At 49.2% G+C, this 19,739-nt stretch overlaps 2 protein-coding genes across 2 annotated transcripts; one reads left to right on the plus strand and one right to left on the minus strand.

The window, feature by feature from the left end:
- Positions 1-1,039: 1,039 nt before the first annotated feature.
- On the minus strand, positions 1,040-16,673 carry COPS5 (COP9 signalosome subunit 5; the record flags this gene model as incomplete). The annotated part of the gene is made up of 8 exons (XM_078867358.1): positions 1,040-1,407; positions 1,910-2,058; positions 8,496-8,607; positions 13,813-13,898; positions 14,322-14,387; positions 14,641-14,769; positions 14,916-15,150; positions 16,477-16,673. Coding segments are annotated over 8 exons (1,062 nt in total), but the record flags the coding sequence as incomplete, so codon positions are not given.
- Positions 16,674-17,194: 521 nt separating this feature from the next.
- Positions 17,195-19,514, plus strand: NDUFA2 (NADH:ubiquinone oxidoreductase subunit A2). Its single transcript, XM_078867403.1, has 3 exons — positions 17,195-17,335; positions 17,720-17,826; positions 18,821-19,514. The coding sequence occupies exons 1-3, from the start codon at positions 17,241-17,243 to the stop codon at positions 18,910-18,912; spliced, it is 294 nt and encodes a 97-aa protein (XP_078723529.1). The 5' UTR covers positions 17,195-17,240; the 3' UTR covers positions 18,913-19,514.
- The last annotated feature ends 225 nt before the right edge of the window (positions 19,515-19,739 follow it).

Here is a 19,739-nt window from a genome sequence, read left to right on the forward strand (position 1 = left end):
ACACACACAGCTCTAGGAGCGTGTACGCACGGACGTTTGCGTGTTTATTTGTACACCGCGCGTGTGTTCGTGTGCGAGCTTGCGCGTGTGTGTGCACGCGATGGAAGGAATTATGGAAATGTTTTCAAAAGTCGGGGCGACCGAATAGTTTTGACAACGGGATATTAAAAGCGCGAGCACCGATAGCTTATTGCGTTTTCCTTTTTTGTGCGCCAAAAAAACCTCGCCGACTGCAAGCGTCAATGCCAGCATTTCTATTACATTGCAAGTACTGTTTATGGTGCAGAACACACATAAATGAGGTGTCAAAAACAGTAGAGAGAATTAAGTTGGTGCAACTTTTTTTTTACTATGTACTTGTTTTTAAAACCTTTTGGCTGCCCTCCATTGCCTGGTTCCATTCCTGACTCAGGCACCTTTCTGCATGGAGTTTTCAACTTCTTCTCCTGTCCTGAATGAGTTTTCCTCTCCCCCCAAAATCTTTGTACTCAGTGTGGCTTTTCTGGGTGAATATTCGTACATCTCACGTATAATTATTATTGTCATAATGAGTGTTTATGTGTAATAATTACTGAAGACGCGTGTTAGTAAGCGTGCAGGCACGCACGTATGCGTTTCCTACGCATGTGCTCACGATTTTCAAATTAAACTGCAAAAAAAATTATGAAAATCGCGTTGGAATACCAAATTTCGTATGATCCAAAAACAGATTCTTTCAGGTCATTCCATAATGACATCACTTCCGCTGTTTCCTGCCAAATATGTCAAATGGCATAAGGTTAAGCCCTTTGGGCGCCTGAAGTAATATATATAACGTAATGCAAACGAGCCAAAAAGTGCGCATTAAAATCCATTTTCTTTAAATTTTAAATGCAGCCTCAGTTATACTCCTCTACTTGGAAACTGCTTATGCAGCATCTTTAACGATGGCGAACACCATCGCGTGGCATTGCCGCAGTTTTCATGTACAGCATCGTTAAAAGCACAACACGCAGGCGGCGATGAACAATTGCATTGCGTCGTATTACATTGCATTCAGTCATCAACAAACAGGTTTCTCGAAAGGCGGTTTTTACTCGAGTTTGTCCAAATCAGCATTTAATCGCAGGATAAACACTTCGCTGTTGAATACATTAAAGAAATGCTGCATGAACAACAAAAACATTTGCAACGTTCCCGTTACCAATTTCCTTTGCCCATTGCTTGAGAGGACATGGGGGGCGGCGGGGGGGGGGTTAACTAACGTCATATGCCACGCAGTAAATAACAAAAATCGCGCGTTGGTTTGATCTTGCCAGCTTTCGCTGGCGGTCGGTGGTCTAGCTCGTGGGCGTGATCTGATTGAAGAGTTTGTCTTTGATTACTTGAGACATCAGTCCGTGGATCACCTCGATTGTCGTCTTGCAGCTGCGGAGACACACACACGTGATCCAGGGCCAATGAACATCATGGGACTGTAGTGGCAGTCGTGTACAAGTAGGCAAGTGGAAACATCATATTCTCCCCCCGTATTACAAGATGCACACAATTTTATTACTTTTATGGGATTTTAAAGAAAAAGTTTGGGGTGCATCTTACAATCCAATGGGCGTGTAAACCAATATTTTGAACAGCTTTATAGATAACTTGGCAAAATCAACAACTTTATTGCTACTACACATTACCGTATTCTCCGGCCTACGAGTTACACTTTTTTTTTCCCAGCATCCACTCTATATTTTTAAAATGTTACATTGGAACACCCTCGTTTCCTGTGACTTCCAGAAAGTGTGGGGTGCGTCTTGCTTTCCGGTAGGTCTTATAATCCGAATAATGATCTGCGACGTAGGTTGCCACGTCCCTGGGACCGCCGTGTGTGCGGACGGACGGAGGGCGTCCGGGGCGACCCCCCAGGCGACCCCCGGGTCACCTGTCGCGCGTCGCCTTGGTGAGCTTGTCCTCGGGCTTGCGCTCCGGCCCGTCGATGCCCAGCAAGAAGCTGCCCCGGCCCAGCTGCGCTTCGGACTGCTCCAGCTTCTCAGAGAGGTCGAATATCTGTCCCGTCGTGTAGTCGGCGTTCTGCACACGGGGCACCCCAATGAGACACGTGCCACCGTCAGGCCGCACAGACGACGACTATGACAAAGCCGGGTACAAACAAGGGGCTGCATAACATCCACAACCACTCAAACTAAATACTTAATTTGGAGCTTTCATACTTAATTTGGAGCTTTCGTGACTGCAGGAATTACTCTTTGGTTCTTTCGGTAAAGTCACGTATAAAGAGAAAATAATAAATGAAATACTAGCATACGACGTTTCGATTGCAACACAAGCAATCATCATCAGGTATAAATGAAATAGAAACACAAATCTAGTATACTTAGAAATGTAATGTAATACAGAGAGTCGGATAACATAACAGTCAACACCCTACCTGGTTGATTACGTTCTTCCTGAGAATGCTAAATTTGAGAGAGATAAAACACAGAACCAGAGACATATAGACTAAAAACTAGACTATTTTTTTTATTTTGCCAGATAAGGCCCACTGAGCTATATAGCTCTTTTTCAGAAGCGACCTGGGCCACAAATGAAAGCGCAACGAAGTGGCTTTTCACGTGGACATTTATAGCAGCCAAATACTCGAAACGCTTGTTTCTAAATGAGGGGAAAACCAGAGGACCCTGAGAAAAATCCACGTGACCACGGGGAGAACATGCAAACTCTGAATATGCAAGCGTCAGGGTTGGGATCGAACCCACGACCTCCTGCATATCAAGCGAGGTAGTTAACTCGCCAATTTGGCACGCCTTCAAATCTGTATTGAAAAAAAAATCACACCACAAACAAAATGCACGGCCGTCAGCACTGCCGAATGAGGACCTCTATATACCATGCAGGTCAGGTGGGTAGTTTGACTATACTTCCACATGTTGGTGAATAAGGGCCAGTGAAGGCAGGGACCATAGACGCTGCCGCACAATACAGTACAACAATTGTTTTTGCTGCACTGCCCTCTGCTGAGAGCGGAGCCCAGCAGTGGCCCAAAATCATCCATTTGTTTCTACGCTGGTCGCCTGCCCAAGTGCTATCGAGGTTCAGTCTCTGCGTAACTTCCGTGATCTGATGGCATCGGGCACATTCCGGATGATTTGGTCATAGGCCAGAATAGAAACACGCAGCATCAAACGCAGCAGAAGCAAAGCTGTAGGAACTTCAGCAAAGGGAAGAAAAAAAGAAATAATCCCCATCAAACACCGCTCGGGAATACAATACATAACCTCACGCACACCGGGAACACAGCAAATAAGCTCAAACACAGCGGAAGCAGAAGTGAAAGTAGCGTGCAGATTAAAGCACTTAACAGGACGTAACCCATCAAGGCGAGGGTGGCTTTTGGGGTTTCTCTCAAGGAGGAAATAAATGCAAGCTGAATGCAGCCCAGAGAGGCCGTGCGGAGCCTGCTGGAGCCTGCGTGTGTGTGTGTGCATGTGTGTATGCCCCGAATACACATGTGCTACGGGGAGGTTGCATTCAATTGGTTCACCCTAACGCCGAAATCGAGTGGTGCGCCAGTGGCGCCCGCCACGGCGGTGATCGGCGAGCCACAGGAAGAGGCTTGGCGTGCCACAGGTCTGCAACCCCTCGCTTAGAAAAACACGAAATCGAGTCGGCGAGCGCTCAGGGTGTCCGGCCACTGAGACCCCAACCTTCGTTGCGGAAAGGCGGCCCTGCCGAGTGAACTTGCGGAACGTGGCTACGACACTGTGATCGTTAACACGAGGTGGCCAGGAGGATCAGGAGGTTGGCGCACCGAGCTGGCACTGCAGATATCCTGGGTTTAAAATCCGGGCAAGTGTTCACGATTACACAGGTTCTCCAAAGTGGCAAGATGTTGAGTCACAGCTCGGTCACCGATCGCTGCACAATAACAACAAAAAAATCCCACCACATTAAATTTAGTGTGCAGCTAGTTGTATCTATATTATAGTTCTGAGAATTAAAAGTAGCAGTTTGACTGTTACGTAACAAAGATTACTATCAGTGGGTGGGGAGAGTGCTGCCCTCCCGACTGCGTGGACCAGAGAGGTTACTTGAAGGGGATCTCAAAATAAATTCTACGATATCCGCTTCTGTGGAACATTCCGTAACACGGAGAGTTGCAATGCTCCGCAAAAAAAATCTTCACAGACACCGATAACACAATCAGGATACAATTGGCACAAATGACAAATGAAAAAGCATGAAAATGTTTCATAGTGCACTTCAGTACTTTAAATATTAATATCTGCAAACCAGGAAAGGTGCAGGGATGGTATTCACAAGCGATCTTTCATTGTAACGTTAACTAGCACAAGACTATCTCAAGTAATCGCACAACCTACATTTTCCAACAGAATCCGTATATATGGTAAGTTCGTTAAGATTAAACAATTTAAGCGGTCTAGCGGTAACAAGGTGTGCAAGTGGTTTACTAAGATTTAAGTGATGCCCCATAATTTAACCAGATGCAAGTGGTATTCCAAGTCTCACACCATGAGCTACACTTAATACCCATTGGCTGGCCGATTAATAAATAGTACGTTTTTTGCCAAATATATTACCCAAGCGGTTTAGAAATAATAATCCTTGGCTGCCACCTTCATTACCATAATTACCCTCCATATCCAAATTTCCACAATTCAAGTACTCTCCTCACTCCCTCTCCCTTCACTCCACCTCTGCCGCACCAAACTCTGAGCACTCCACCCTCTTCACCCTCTCCGCTCACCCTCCTCCTCCTCCCATTGCTCTTCTCGTGTCCCCACGTGGCAGCGAGGCCGAGGCAGGGCACAGCGGGGGCTAAGTGCCAACGCCGGAGGGCTCGTTTGAGTTATTCATCTTCATTAGTGGTCGGCGGAAAAACAATACCGGGGGGGTGGAGCCCGGGGATACGAGGCTCCGTCACGCTTCGCTCTGCCACCCGACCGACGCCAGCGTTCGCCCGGGACGCGCAGGGGCCCGGGAGGTGCAGCACCGCACAGCAACACCGCATACTAACACCGCCACTCAGTCACGCTCGCCAATGCCGGCACACGTCAAGGCCCGGACGTGGGCAGAGGGGGGCTGCCGGGAGGGGTGCGGTGGGTTGGCGGGGGGTGGAAGATGCTGTGGCGGTCTGTGGAGGGGGGGAAGGTGGGGTTGGGCAAGGCTTGGGCTACTGGTAGCGGTAGTGATGGAGGGCGTGCGGCACTAATGATTAAAAAATGTGGATATGTGTATGCTGCACAGCCCATTCTTAATCTACTGCTGGATAATGCGCTGCTAACGGGGGAACGTTTGACCATACTTCCCCACGATGCTTTGCGACGGTGTTTATGTGCAGTCATTTGATGACCGGGATGAAACCATCAACTCCAGTCGGTTCAAACATCGAAAACTCAGTGGTGCCAGCTCAGCGTTCTGACCTCCAAGCCACGTGGCCACTGCTAGAGAGGCTGTCACTTTGTTGCCGAAATAAGCAAACTGTGATTTGGTAATGCTTACATTTGGCTAGCATTGCGCTCAGAACCCAGCTAACATCACTCAATGTGATCGACATCTGAACTAGTACTGGCACGCTCCCCACCGCCCCCCCCCGCCGTATCTCTTTCGCCAACACACATACATACACGTGCAAATTCACATATCCGTGTCAAGCTAGGTGGGCTATGAGACTGAGCCGTGACACGGAGGAGGAGGCACTGAGCAGAGGGTGCCGGGTCACGGAGCAGACGTGTAACTCCGTCACGCCATGCGCTCGGGGTCGCGACCCCCCACACAAGCGTCTCTAAGAAGACCCTCATAGTCCCTCTGCTGAAAATATAAACAAATACGCATAATGTGATGACACAGATTATCGTTACCATACTTTCCGTGGTGGTTTGCACTACTTACTACTTTGGGGAATTAATGCAGTCCAAAGTAGGGTGTTTGTTCCCCCGAGGTCAGGGGTCGGCAAACCAAATTTACAAGAAGAGCCATTTGTTTTCAATTTGGTAAAAAAACTAAAACCTCAATATTTCAAGGAGCCGCAATGCAATGTGAATAACGGACAGTGGTCATTAATAAACAACATCACGAAGCAGTGCTTAAAGAGCCGCATGCGGCTCCGGAGCCGTAGGTTGCTGACCCCTGGTCTCGGCATTTCAGTTTGAATGGCAGTTAATGACAAGTGAATTTTATTTAAATGTACAGTACTTTTGTTTATATCTTAATGTGTGAATATATGCAACAGATCTTAACATCCTCTGTGTACGGGAGGTTGAAGTTGTCAGCAATATCAAAAGATATGTGAATGACAAAGCATCAATTAGGGTGCACGTATTGCAATGTGAGCTGATATGTGTTGTGTGTGTGTTGTGTATGTGTTGTGTGTGTCGTTCAATGTGTTGTGCTGTGGGGAGCGTGAGCGTAGCAGCTAGTGCGCTGGGCTAAAAACCTAGCGACCCGAGTTCGATTCCCGCTCGTGGCCAACAGAAGTGACAATTATCTGAACCGGTCCTGGGCCTCCCCTAGGTCGACTCAGCCTCAAAATGAGTACCTGTTGCGGTGTAAACATTGCCACTAGGGAGGCAAAAGCGGCCGGGTGTGGTGGTGGCCACCAACCCCCTCGTGTGCCGTGCTGGCCTTCATAGGTGCTCGCTAACAGCACTTGCCCCAACAGTCTGTTAAAGACTATATGGGGGGTCTTTGCATGTCCTTGTTTTGCTGCGCCGCTGTGTTGTGCAGTTTACATTATGCAATGTGTGTAAGTGTAGTGTGTGTGTTTTGTGCAGCGTGTGTGGTGTTGTGTGTAGCACGGAGTGTGTGTGTGTGGTGCGGCGTTTGTGTGTGCTACACCGGCCTAGCACCCATGTTACGGAGTTACACGCAATATCAAGTAACGTCTAAAAGAGCGGCGACCCATGACGGTAACCACACACTGAGCAAGTACAGGGGGGCCTTCCACGCACGCTCAGCGTCGCACGGACACGCGACCGTGCGCCCGTTCCCACAAGCGTGCGTCTAACAATCACAATCACACACGCAACTGCAACCGCGCAAGCGGCTTACAATCGAAAACATTTGCGCAAGTAACAATCACACGTACAATTAAGCTCCCAACTTTGGCCACAAGCTCAAACGCACACAGGAACTCGCTTTACGCGGAGGAGCGTTTGATTTTTCCACCCCCCTCCCTCACCCCTCCATTTTGAGAGCGGGACGCTGACAGAGGCCGTGAATGTCGAGGACACATAATATACCCAGTAGTGCCGATACGAGACCTCCTCCACCATCACACTGGCACCAAAAAGGCTTCTGCCTTTTCATGCTTGATCCTGGACATACCTCTGCGTAGAGGCGGCGTCACAGGAAAAGGTGAGAGCCCTTTCTTGTCAAAACGCTGACTTTTTGAAGCCGTAGCCTCTTGCCCAATGCCTCTGCATCTGCTGTCCCAGGGGGGGGTCCAAAGAGGTGGTGCTTTGAAATTTTCCATTCACAGAGCACTGTGTCCTCCCCTCTATCAGTTTGGCAGGGCACGTACTTGAAGCTTAAGGGCAAAGTGGAACGTGCCCCCCGGGTTCAGTCAGAGACCCCTGTAGGTCTTTAAGCTTCTGCACCCCATCTGTGTGCATCCTTACGCAAGTCTCAAAACATGCGTCCATGATAATGAATTTATGGCTTTGGGCCAGGCATGATAATCGGTGCCCTATGTTTTGTGCACCATCTCTTACCAGCGCTTTTCACTTTTGTGCATTGCAAAGTGATTTCTCGCATTAATGATCATCACAAATGCTGAGCATCTGCCTGGATTAGAGGCCACACTGCGTGGTGGCCCAAGTCTTCTTTTTTGTATGGCAATGTCAACTTAACAACATTATACGTGTAGAGCGAGGTGAAGCCATTCGATAGTCTCTGTGTATGCTTGGTGGATTTGGTAATGTTGCCCGTGAATCAGCGGTGCGGGCAGTGTGGGATTATGCGATGCATGGTCTGTGAATCGACGACATAGGTAGCATGGGATTGTGAGATGTGTGGGTTGTGAATTGGCAACCCGGGCTGCGTGAGATCATAGAATGCATGGTCTGTGAATCAGCGATGCGGGCAGCGTGGCAGTGTGATGCGTGGTCTATAAATTGGCGGAGTGGGGCAGTGTTGGATAATTGCATCTGCCAGCCCCAGTTTTGCAGGGATTTATGACTGACCACCGTTTCCTGGGAAGGAGTCGAACCTCGAAAATTATTGGCTCCACAGTGCCGCCATTATTCTAATCCTTATCATCAACTATCATCAATCCACTGCTGGACGAGGGTCTCCTTAATTCTCCTGCCACGTGACAATCCATCCAGTGGCCTGCACACGCCACGATGCGTTTTCGGGTTGTGCTGCAAACCAAACAACACAACATCACGGAACTCGGTGTAAAATGAAAAACACATCAGACAGAAAGCAAACAACCGCATATCAAGCGGCAGATTGCACAGGCACGCGCCACCGCCGCCGCGTGTTACCGTGAGGAGACTGGACGAGCTCAGAGTGTTGACCCAGTACTTGTTCCACAAGAGCTCCAGCAGCTTCCTGTCGAGCGACGACTTGAAATACGTCACTTCCAGGGCATAGTACCTGCGATGGAGACAACACGTCGGGGCGAGCCAGTTTGTCACCAACGTGCTACAGGCACCGTGCACCACAGCACGCCCGCATTGCACCCACGTGGCTCGCAATCGGCAGGGTTGGGAGTTCAAATCCTGGTTGTGGGTTAACTCGGTCCATCATTCATCCGGGGTCGATAAAATTAATACCCCTTCATGGAGGTATTCAACGGTGGTTGTATTATGAAAAGACTCACCTTCACCATAGGAATGTGTAATTTCCACTACCGGGTCTGGGTTGTAAACGTGAAATGAGCACTGCCTCAATGCTCATTTGAGCAAGAAATGACCGACGTATGGACTCGTATATACGACGTCAACTACGTAGAAATTCAATTTCTCGGCACTGTAAACGAACAATAACAAAAAGCACAAAACATTAATTTTAAATGCAGTTCAGTGGAATGGAGTCGACGACTGTGAGGTGGGACCGAGTTCAAGAGCTGCTTGTCATTAGCTCGGGCGCAGTCACCGTCATTCACAATCAGAAGTGGCAAGTTAGATATTTTTTCTCCCCCGGCAAACATGTGACTTACCACATTAGAAAACCTAAGCATGCCATTAAATGTAATTGACTTGGAACAACAAAACACAAAATCAAATGAAACACAACAGCCAAGAATGTTAGTGGCTACCGGGTAACGTTGCCTTGAGGCAAGTGAAGTCTTAAGAGTTTGGCAGTAGCCAAAAAGTGAGCCCTGCTGCTGCTACTACTGCTACTCTCATGTCTTTGCTGCTAAACGCTCAACTGTTAGCAAGACAGCATGACGGAATCACCCACAATGGCACCTAATATCATCCATGAGCTCTCGGAAGCTAAGGTGAGTTGGATAGTGCTTGGATGTGTGCCCACCATGCATACAACAGGTGCTATAAGGTGTGTGTTGTGGGCAGCAGACGGAAGTGCAGAATCATTATTTGTTGCGAACTGCATGTCAATGCTCCTTGCCTTAAACTCACACCACTGACTAGGGTGATAAAGTATATCCAGATAACCCTCATGACGAGCACTGCATGCATGAGGAGGCCCTCATCCAGCAGAGAATGGGAAAAAAGGGCTGTACATGTACAACCACAGGAGGGCGGGAACATTGACACGTAACGTTTTAGCACAGCAATACCCCATGTATTACTGCACTGCGTATTTGCGTGTCTGTGTGCGTGGCTTGAAAGGAAACAGTTATTTTCTCGATTTTTCTGACAGTCAAATAAAAAAAAACCAGTCAATATACTTGAGTATACTTCACAGTGAAAATTAAACAAAGCGTATAGGCTCACTTTCTTATTATTTTCAAATTTGTTGAAAGGTTCGGGCAAATACAAAAAAACTTTTACAGTGATCCGGTCAACTGATCGTTTTGCAGCTTCATTTACAATGGGGGAGTGCGGGTGGATAACAAAAAAATGCAATTGAAGGTTGAATTGAGTCTCAAATGTTTCAGGAAACACATGGAGAGACGCCGTGATCAATTTACAGCAACTCACTTCCAGATTCGGTGGCATGGGGTCGAAAGCTCTCACGCACATTAAGTGCGCATACCATAGATCCATGCATCCGCACGCCCGCAACCACCGCCAGCGGCGTAATGTGGTTGGCATGGGCTTTGGTGCAACGAATTAAATGGGGAGAGGCTCTGCCCAAATTCCCCCACCCCTCTTTGTATCCCGGCGCCTGCATCTACCCCCCCCCCGTCTGACCCATGGACCCTGGAGAAGTTGTGCAGTTGCACCATCTGCACACCACCCTTGATTGCTATACCGGTGACATCCGCCATCCAATCGCGTGTACGGACAGACGCGCACACGATGCAACCGCTCATGCGTATGTAGGTGAGCTCGCACGTGGCCGAAAGAGTGAGAACGGCTCCACATCAACGGCACGTGTGTGTGCGGGGAGGCAGTGTAATTTTACAGACAATTTAGGGGTAGCAAAAGCCGAGATATTGTTACATAATGTCAAAGTGTGTTAAATATGTCAAGAGTTCTTAAAATCAATTAGGGATATACTTGACGTTCACAACTACTGTACTATATTTCAAAATGCCTATGGCATATTGGATTACCGTAAATAGGCACCCACGCATGCACGTGCAAACCAGCACTCGTTTACACACTTGTGTAAACAAAGACAAAGATCCCCCATATAGGCTTAACAGACCATTGGAGTAAGTGCTGTTAGCGAGCACCTATAAAGGCCGGCACGGCACATGAGTGGGTGGGTGGTCAGCACCACGCCCAAGTGGTGATATTTATGCATCACACCAGGTACTCATTTGAGACCGGGTCGACCTAGGGGAGGCCCAGGACCGGTTCAGATAATCATCACTGGTGTTGGCCGTGAGCAGGAATCGATCTCGTGTCGCTGGGTTCGTAGCGCAGCCCGCTAACCGCTGCAATCCCACTCCCTACACAATTGTGCATATTCACAATCAAATAATCCTGTGCTCATACACCAATACACACATATACATGCTCATACTCGTACAGAGGTCTTCCATACAGCCGTTTACAGACTGTTGGCATGAGAGCACTGTTAGCAAACATACATTACGAGAGGCACGATGCACAAGGTGACGGAGATGCGGCCAGCACCAGAGCCCGGCACCCTTAGCCTGCCCAGTGCTCATGTTTAAACACGGTATCAGGTACTCATTTAAGGCCGAGTTGACCTAAGGGGATATTTTAACCATGGATGGGAATCGAGCTCAGGTCGTTTGGGTTTTTAGCACAGTGTGCTTTCCACTATGTCACTGATACACACATATGTACACATGGGTAGACACACACACGCATCCCATTGGATACACACGCACAAGCATGCAATGCACACGCACACAAAACACACGCACCCACACACGCACCGGTAGCACTAAAGTCATGGCCCGGCATTCTTCTACACGTCCCACGGGCCGCACAGCGCGCCGGGCGGAAGCAAGGATCGCTGGGTGCAGCCACACACACGCACACACAAGCTCACAAGCTCACACGCACACACGCATGCAAGCACGCACACACCCGAGCTCACACAGTTGCCCAAAGTCACACACACTCGCACAGACACAGACGCAGACTTACACGCACGTCAGCATATGCACACACTAACACACACACTCATACAGACATGAGCACTCACACACGCTCGTGCATGGAAACACAGACGCACGCACACACACAAATGTAGGGTGCCCACACCCTTAGTAGCCCCCGCCAGCACCAAATCTTAGCAAGCTGTCAATTGGCAATGTCAGTTAAGTAAAGACCCTTTGACTCAGGGCGGAGGACGTACAATATAGTGTAATGAATATCCTGGGCTAGGGGCATAGGGTTGAGGAACCTCCTCCCACCACCCCACCCCCCACCCACCAAAGTGGCCACGACGCCAGTGCTTGGCTGAGCGCATGCTCCAGCCGGTCGCTTGGTTCAGTGCCAAAAGATTTGATGAGCACGCCCAGGCTGTATGGCTAAGTAGTGGACTTCCATTGGAGATAAATTACAATGAAAAATCGCATGTGAGTACTACTCCTGCCAGCCCCACGTGTTTCCTGGTTTGAAGTGATCCATCAAACTTCTTCATGCTTTTGAAATGTTTAGTCCTTTCCCATAATTGTATGGCAATTTGTGCTGTCGGTGTCATTTCATGAGACAACGTGTATATTCGGATCTCAAGCAGAACCATTCGTGTTAGAGTAAGGGTCCATAGAAGCAGATACCGCAGTGACTTCTGAGATCCCTTGAAGTGACCTATGGTCCACATAGCAGGGGCCAGAACTTTCCTAGCCACTCTGCTACAGAGCAATATTCGTTGCACCAGAGTATAAGTCATATTTTTTTTTATCACAGCTGGAATTATATTCTATATAATTATATTGCTATATTCTATCATAAAAACATCTATATTTTCAAACATTATTTTTTCCTTTTTTTCGATTTAAAGCTTTCGTGACTGCAGGGATTCATCTTCTTGGTTCTTTCGGTAAAATCACGTAGAAGGGAAATAATAAAATTAAAATAAAAAAATTCTCACGACGTTGATTGCAACACAAGCAATCATCATCAGGTGTGAAAACCACGGCAAGAAATTTTGAAAAAATTGTATGGAATTGTAAAATTAGGTGCAGACCCAAATAAAATGTGCTGTTTTGTCTCATTACATGTATGCTGTATCAGTGACTCAGACATTGGTTACACATTAGTCGAGGTTGGTGAACCTGTTGCTACATCACTGTACAACACAACATTGGGCCATTGTGTACAGCAAAGGCCAAATCCCAGTGGTTACATTTAGATAAAACATAGTCGTCAAACTTCATTTTTGTTTAAAGTTTGGAAATAAATGTTAAATGTTCATGGAATATCAACTCGTCAATTAAAGGATGAAGAAATTAATTGATTTGGAGCCATACATTCAGTCATGGCAACATTCGCTGGATAGACCACATGCAATCATCAACAACATACATTAGTGAGGTTTTTTTTTCCTAAAATTATCACGAGTGAGTAACACGATTTAGTGACGTGTGTGGGAAATGCCCTTTGTGCGCATATTTTCAATTACAACAGTGTTGTGCGCGGCTGTTAAATGCTCTTTCATTCCCAAGTGGTATAAGACTAGTGAATTGGCGCCACCTTGTGGAAATAAATAAAAACTCAAGACATTCGGCGATAAAACTGTGGCCTTAAAACGGGAAACAATATATCAGGCGACTACATTCCAGGGCTTCATATCACACGTCGATATAGTGTGCGATTAAAAATGCATAAGAACATGCATCATCACCATCAGCCACTGTCTAACAAATATATTCTGTTTTTTTAATGCATGAGACATGAGCGTAAGCAATATCCGTATCAATGAATCTACGCGTCGCTGCATGTCTAAAACAATACGCTAGAAAAAAATGCACTTTTCTGGCATCTCAAAAAACCCAAGTAAGGTGTTGCTCAAATGAGCATTGAAGCACTGATCATCTCCCATTCACAAGCCTCAGCCAAGTCTAAGTACAAGGCAGTCAATGTCAACTTCCCTCCCCATAAAGTGTTATTCTTTCTACGAACCTTCAGAGGAATGATGGAACAAGTTAACCCCAACCCCCACCAGGTTGTGAACTCGCAACCGTCGCTCTACCACCGTGCCACCTGGCATCTGTTGAAATAGCACTGTATTAACAACACTCACTGTTTGCAGTGCACTCCAAAATCTTCTATTTTGTTGAGAGGGATGGTCTGGTACTCGGATGGTCCTTCATCCGGAGGTTTGTATCCCTGCAGCCCACACGAAAGAAAAAACAAAGCTCCGCCATATATCCATGCAGACTGCTGGGGCAAGAGCTTTGAGTGAACAGCAATAATGGCTGGCATGGCAGGACCACACCTGGATAACGTTATTCTCCACAGTGCTTAAGGATACACGCTGCACCAGGTAATCGTGTATGGTTGAGCCAACCAAAGGGGAGAGCCCAGAACAGCATCGCAGGTTGATGTGTTTTTTTATGGCTTCTAATGAATGGAAGGGGTGGCATTAACTCATTACGTAAACCATGCACACATTTTTTTAAATCAATTCGTACATGAACAATTATACCTATCAAGTGTGAGATTAATATTCAACGTTAATAAGTGCATCATTATATCCCGAGTGTATCATTACACCCCAAGAAATATTAGCAAAGCCCAACCGCCACTCACTTTTGGGTAGGTGCGGAAAGCTCCGAGGTTCACTTTCCCTGCGGATATCGTGCGCGTTGGGTCGATCTAGAAGAAACAAAAAGTGGAAGTATTGATCAAAGGCTAAAATCATCAGCAAAAGGTAGCTGTAGAAGCAAAGCCACAAGAAAATAACCACAGAGATAATAAAGGCCACAGGGCCTAGAGGAATCACAGCAAAGAGTCGAGCCACAGGGGGCATATTCTCCAGAGGTAGTGGTAGCTAGGGTTGCCGTCAAAACATTGTATCGTGAGAAATGATATTGCGGCAGCCCGAGAGAACGTGATAGCAAATCCTCACCACAACGGCCACAAAGGGCTCCTGGAACTGCTGGTTCAGCATCTGCGTGCTGACATCAATGCCGGAAAGCCAGCATCCGTATCCGGGGTGACTATGGTACCAACCGATGGCGTTTTCTAGCCTGCCCACCTATAAAAAAACGCACGCACCACCCACACATTCACAAGAGACGCCAGGGCAAGCAGACATTCAAGGGAGGTGATGGCTTGGAAAAACCTTCATACAGCAGTGTATTGCTCACAGCTGATTCAACGGCATTTGATGGTGAGACGAACCTGCTTGGCGTTCTCGATATAGGCGGCCATGTACTCGTAGGCGGCGGCCTGCGCGTTGACGCGCGTCTCGGTGCCCTCCACGGGCAGTGCGAAACTGTCCATGATCATCATGGTGTCTCCGTCCACCTTGCCCAGCATGAGCCCCATCACCTCCAGGTTACCGCCCGAGCGCGCGTGCATCACCATCTTGAGCAGCGCCAGAGCCGACACCTTGCAGCACTTGAAGTAGTGGTGGCTGCGCACCAACACCGTCGCAGGTGTTAACGACGTCAACATCGCACATTCGTAGCGGTAGCGTGACTCACATGAACAGCAGCTTTTACAAAAACGTTATTGGTGAAACTGCATTGGTGGTTGTGCACAAGCACAAATTACAAACAAACGACACGCATTAAATTAAATAAATACACTGCCCTAGAATGAAATATATATGGAGGGGACATTTCGGGAAATGGCCCTTCTTCATAGCTCTGTCATGGAGGGCACAAAGTTGCCGATTATTTTTTTTACCTTTTTGGCAGAATTAATTTGTTCAAATAGTTTACCATTCAACAGTCGTGTTACTTTTTGGCAAATGCCAAACTCACGCATTCGGCGTCTTGTTCTAACAGCAGCAATTCCATTCCTCACGCACTTCACGCCGCCGGTCTCACGCAACCCAGTGAGGCACACAACACCAACAACAACCTCCGTTAACCACTAAGTGGTGGTGACGTCACCACAACACTTGTGCCATGCTAGGTGCCCTTTGAGAAAACGTGAAGCGTCGTAGGCCCACTGACAGGTCACGGAAACAGACCCAGGTCCCATGGGTTGACTGAGATAACTGGCAGATGCACCAACTGTGCTTCCCAATGTGCCAACTTTCTGCGTTTTATCCGCCCGGGGCTCTGCTCGTTGTTGTGAGCGTCGCTCCTCTGCCTTCCGTTGTTGCTGGAGAGCGACTGCGTCCAACTCCTCAGCAGCGTCCTTCACGAACCTCCTCCACAGAGGCCGATATTGACACTTCTGGTGCCAGTCATCGGCAAGTAAAATCAGCTCCACATCCTTCTGTACATCATTCCATCTCTTCTCTAGCCCCATGACACACCAACACTCGCCATTCGCCACTAAGTGACGGTGACGCCACCACGGCGCCTGTGCCAGGCCAGGTGCACTTTGAGGCCACGTGAAGTGTCGAAGGCTCGATGACAGGTGGTCACGGGGCAGAGCCAGCAGGTGCCATGGGTTGACCGACTCGAGATGACTGGCTGACACAACACACGGAGTCAAGCACACGCATCCCCTTCCTCCCACTCAATCTCCTCCCACCGCTCTCACGCTGTCAACCTCACGACAAACACCCCCACCCCCACCTCCAAGACGTCTGGAGCACTGAAATCGAATCCGGTGGCACTCACACACGCGTCGCTTAGGGAAACCGACGCGCGTTAAGTCACCATTCACACAAGGTCAACTTTATTCGCTGGTAACGCGATTTAAAAAAAAAAATCACTCTTTGGGGGGGGGCGGGCCCAACAATCCGAGGCGCCACTTCGCCTAGCCGGGCCGCGACACTCACTCTTTGCTCCAGGGCTTGGCCGCGAGGATCTCCTGCTGCTGTTTCTTGTCGTACTTGTAGATCTCGTCCACGTTCTGTAAATCCTGCATGTTGTTCGCCATCTCCCACGTCTTTTGCGCCATTGAGGTGCCACCGCTGCCTCCGCCACTGCCGCTGGGACCGCCCGACGCCATCTTGGCAATGCCAAACACCGCGTGACGTCACCGACGGCGGCCCCCGCGGTAAAAACATCGTGGCGGCGACGACGACGTCATCACGCAAAGGTAGGGACGCGACGTGGTGACGTAATCGCGCAACTGCGCTGTCACGCTGGAAAACGTTGCGCGTGGTGACGTCATTGCGCAATGGCGCCGTCACGCTGGAAAACGTTGCGCGTGGTGACGTCATCGCGCAACGGCGCCGTCACGCTGGAAAACGTTGCGCGTGGTGACGTCATCGCGCAACGGCGGCACGCGTAAACATTGCGCGGTGACGTCATCGCGCAACGCAGCTTGGCACGCAAGCGCGGTGGCGACGTCATCTCACGACCACCGGTCACGCCGTAAAACGTTGCGCGGTGACATCATCGCGCCCAACGCAGCCCCCGCACGCGGCGGCGTGGTGACGTCACCGCGCTAAAAAAGTTGCACGCCGCGATGTGTGTGTGACGTCATCGCGCGGCAACGTCACGCGCGAGTGAATCGAGAATCGATGTTGAACGTATCGCGATTCCGCCGGATCGATCCTCGCCGCATTCGTCCTTGGAGGAGAGCGAGACGAGGAGGATGGCGGCGCGGTCGAGTCTCAGATTCGCGTCCCCCGCGCTCAGGGAGCTGCGTCTGCACCTCAGCCAGAGCTCAGAGGCGAGCCGCGGGGTCAGGTGCGGCCCACACGGGGACACACGGGGTGGGGGGGAGCTGAGGGAGGCGAGAAACTGAGTAAAGTGTCCCCCTGATTGGGGAGGCCTCGACTCGTATCAGTCGTGGCCCTTGTGTGGGAGCTAGCAGAGCACTTGTATACCCCTGTCAACGCCAACATGGCTGTGTGGCGTGCGTGTGTGTGCCGGGGACTGGAGTGGGTTTGTTGGGAGCGGACGACCCGAGTTAACGCCAGTGACGATGTTCTAAACCCAGTCCTGGGCCCTGGTGCGGTGTGTTCAGTATCACAGTGAGCAAGCCCAATGCGCTAACATCGCAGCCCGTTTAGATGCCATCACGATGCCATCACGATGCCGTGCCTCCCACCCCACCCCCACCGTGTGCAGGGAGTTCATCGAGGCTCGCTTTGTGACGCTCAAGACGGAGAATCCCAACCTCCCCGTGCTCGTGCGGGAATGCCGCGACGTTCCCGCCCGCCTCTGGGCGCGATACGGTACGGGCCCCGCAAGCTGTGCACTTGCCCTCCGCAAATAATAAACACATTCCTCCTGCGGAGGGAGCTGGTAAGAACGTGTTGGGTTGCTCGGTCAATGGCCAGGGTCAACGGCGGCGTGGTGTATTCCGCAAATATGCCCGACTGTGAGGGCGGGCACAAGCCGGCGTGAGTAGGTATAACGTTGAGTTTTATAAGGGCACCACGGGGTGACCAGCCCCTCCCCACCCAACCCCACCCCCCACCCAGCCCCACTCTCCCCACCCAGCCCCACTCTCCCCACCCAGCCCCTCCCTGCACGACAGACGGGCACAATAATCCCCTGTGGGCTGGTGTAACCAGGAGGTTCCTACCAGAACCAGGTGTCTTCTCCAGAGGCGAAAGCTACCACATTTCTGGCAGGCTCAACCGTGACACGGGGTGACTCGCAGTCCCCCTCCTATTATTGTCGGCTCCGAATAATTGTTACAATTGCCCCCGCCCACGGCGAATTTCCTCATCCGATTCATGCGGTTGGATACGTACGGCGCGAAAGAAGTTAAACATACCGACTTTGGCTGGGCCCATCCTGGCCAAACCTGGACTTTTCCACTGGCACGTCTGAGCCGAGCCAACGCTGGGCTCTCGTGGCACGGGTGGTCTGTCACTGCTTTTCTCGGTCCCGGAAAGCAAATCGTGGTACGTTGACCGAACAACACATCTGCTATTTTCTTGAGACAAACACGTCCAGGGGGCGGAGCTAAAGGCCTCTTAATTGTGACGTCAGTCTGTATTACCGTGAGAAATGTTAACGTTTCACCGTTAAACTTTCTCACGTTGGCATGATGCAAGCAGCGCGGCTCTGCTTTTGCAGTGGGGGAAAAAAAAAAAACCTGTGCCTTCTGACCCGGGACGACCTGGCTCGGCTTCGTTATACCAATGGAAAAGGAGACAAGTGTTATCCCAAGTGTCTTTTTGCATGCCCGTGATGTTCCGTGCATGTTCTGCTCCGCAGCCTATGGCCAAGAGAGAAGTGTTCTGCTGGACAACCTGAGCGCTGAGCAAGTCACCAAGGAGGTGGAAGCCCTAGCCAATGCCAAGGTCTAAGCGGCAAGAAGACCCAAGCGAACATGCTGCCCGTGTCACGGTGCTACGATACGGCCTTTCAGATGGCCCGGCCCGGGTTGGCAATACAAGGCCGTTCATAATGGTGTCGCCCATGATTGAACGCTTATAATTCGACGGAGGTTTGAACTGCGTGGTTTAAATGTCAGCAGGATATTCCTTGTATATGCAGGTTTCTAACAGAAGTGTTGAAGTGATCTTCCAACCACACAAATGACGCATTAACCCAACAAATTGGCATACACCTGGGACTCTTAAATATCGATAAGGTGTTTTGCCATAGCAGGCTTGTGGGGGTTTAGGACAAAGTTCACAATAACATCTTCAGACGAAAAACCATGTGTCCACAAGTGCTGTGGTGACGTCACTACTACTTGGGAGGCAAACAGCTTTGTAGCTTTAACCTCGCTCGAACTGGTAATTGTAATTATTTGATGGACGGCACCAATATAGGCAGCCAGTATAATGTTGTGGCCAGCACCACAAATTGGACATGAATCCATCCTACTGCTCTAAACACAACCTATTTAAAAATATAAACATTGTTCAAAATGATTGTAAATAATAAAAATGTATGGTTGTGATTATTGGAAATGGTGGCTGTGTATTTTCAATCACTGTATATACATATTTGCTCAGGGAGCGAAGTGCAATTTCACATGCACGACCAAACATTGTTAGACTGGGCTGACAGCTGAACCTGACCATGGGCATGTATTGTCTGCAAAGAGTGACGGAGTAATGCTTTTCAAGTCGATTAGCCGGATTTTGAAATGTTTTAAAAGCTTAAGGGAAAATGCTATCTGTAG

This window comes from Lampetra fluviatilis, chromosome 23 (assembly GCF_964198595.1).
Source record: "Lampetra fluviatilis chromosome 23, kcLamFluv1.1, whole genome shotgun sequence".
Lineage (NCBI taxonomy): Eukaryota > Metazoa > Chordata > Hyperoartia > Petromyzontiformes > Petromyzontidae > Lampetra > Lampetra fluviatilis.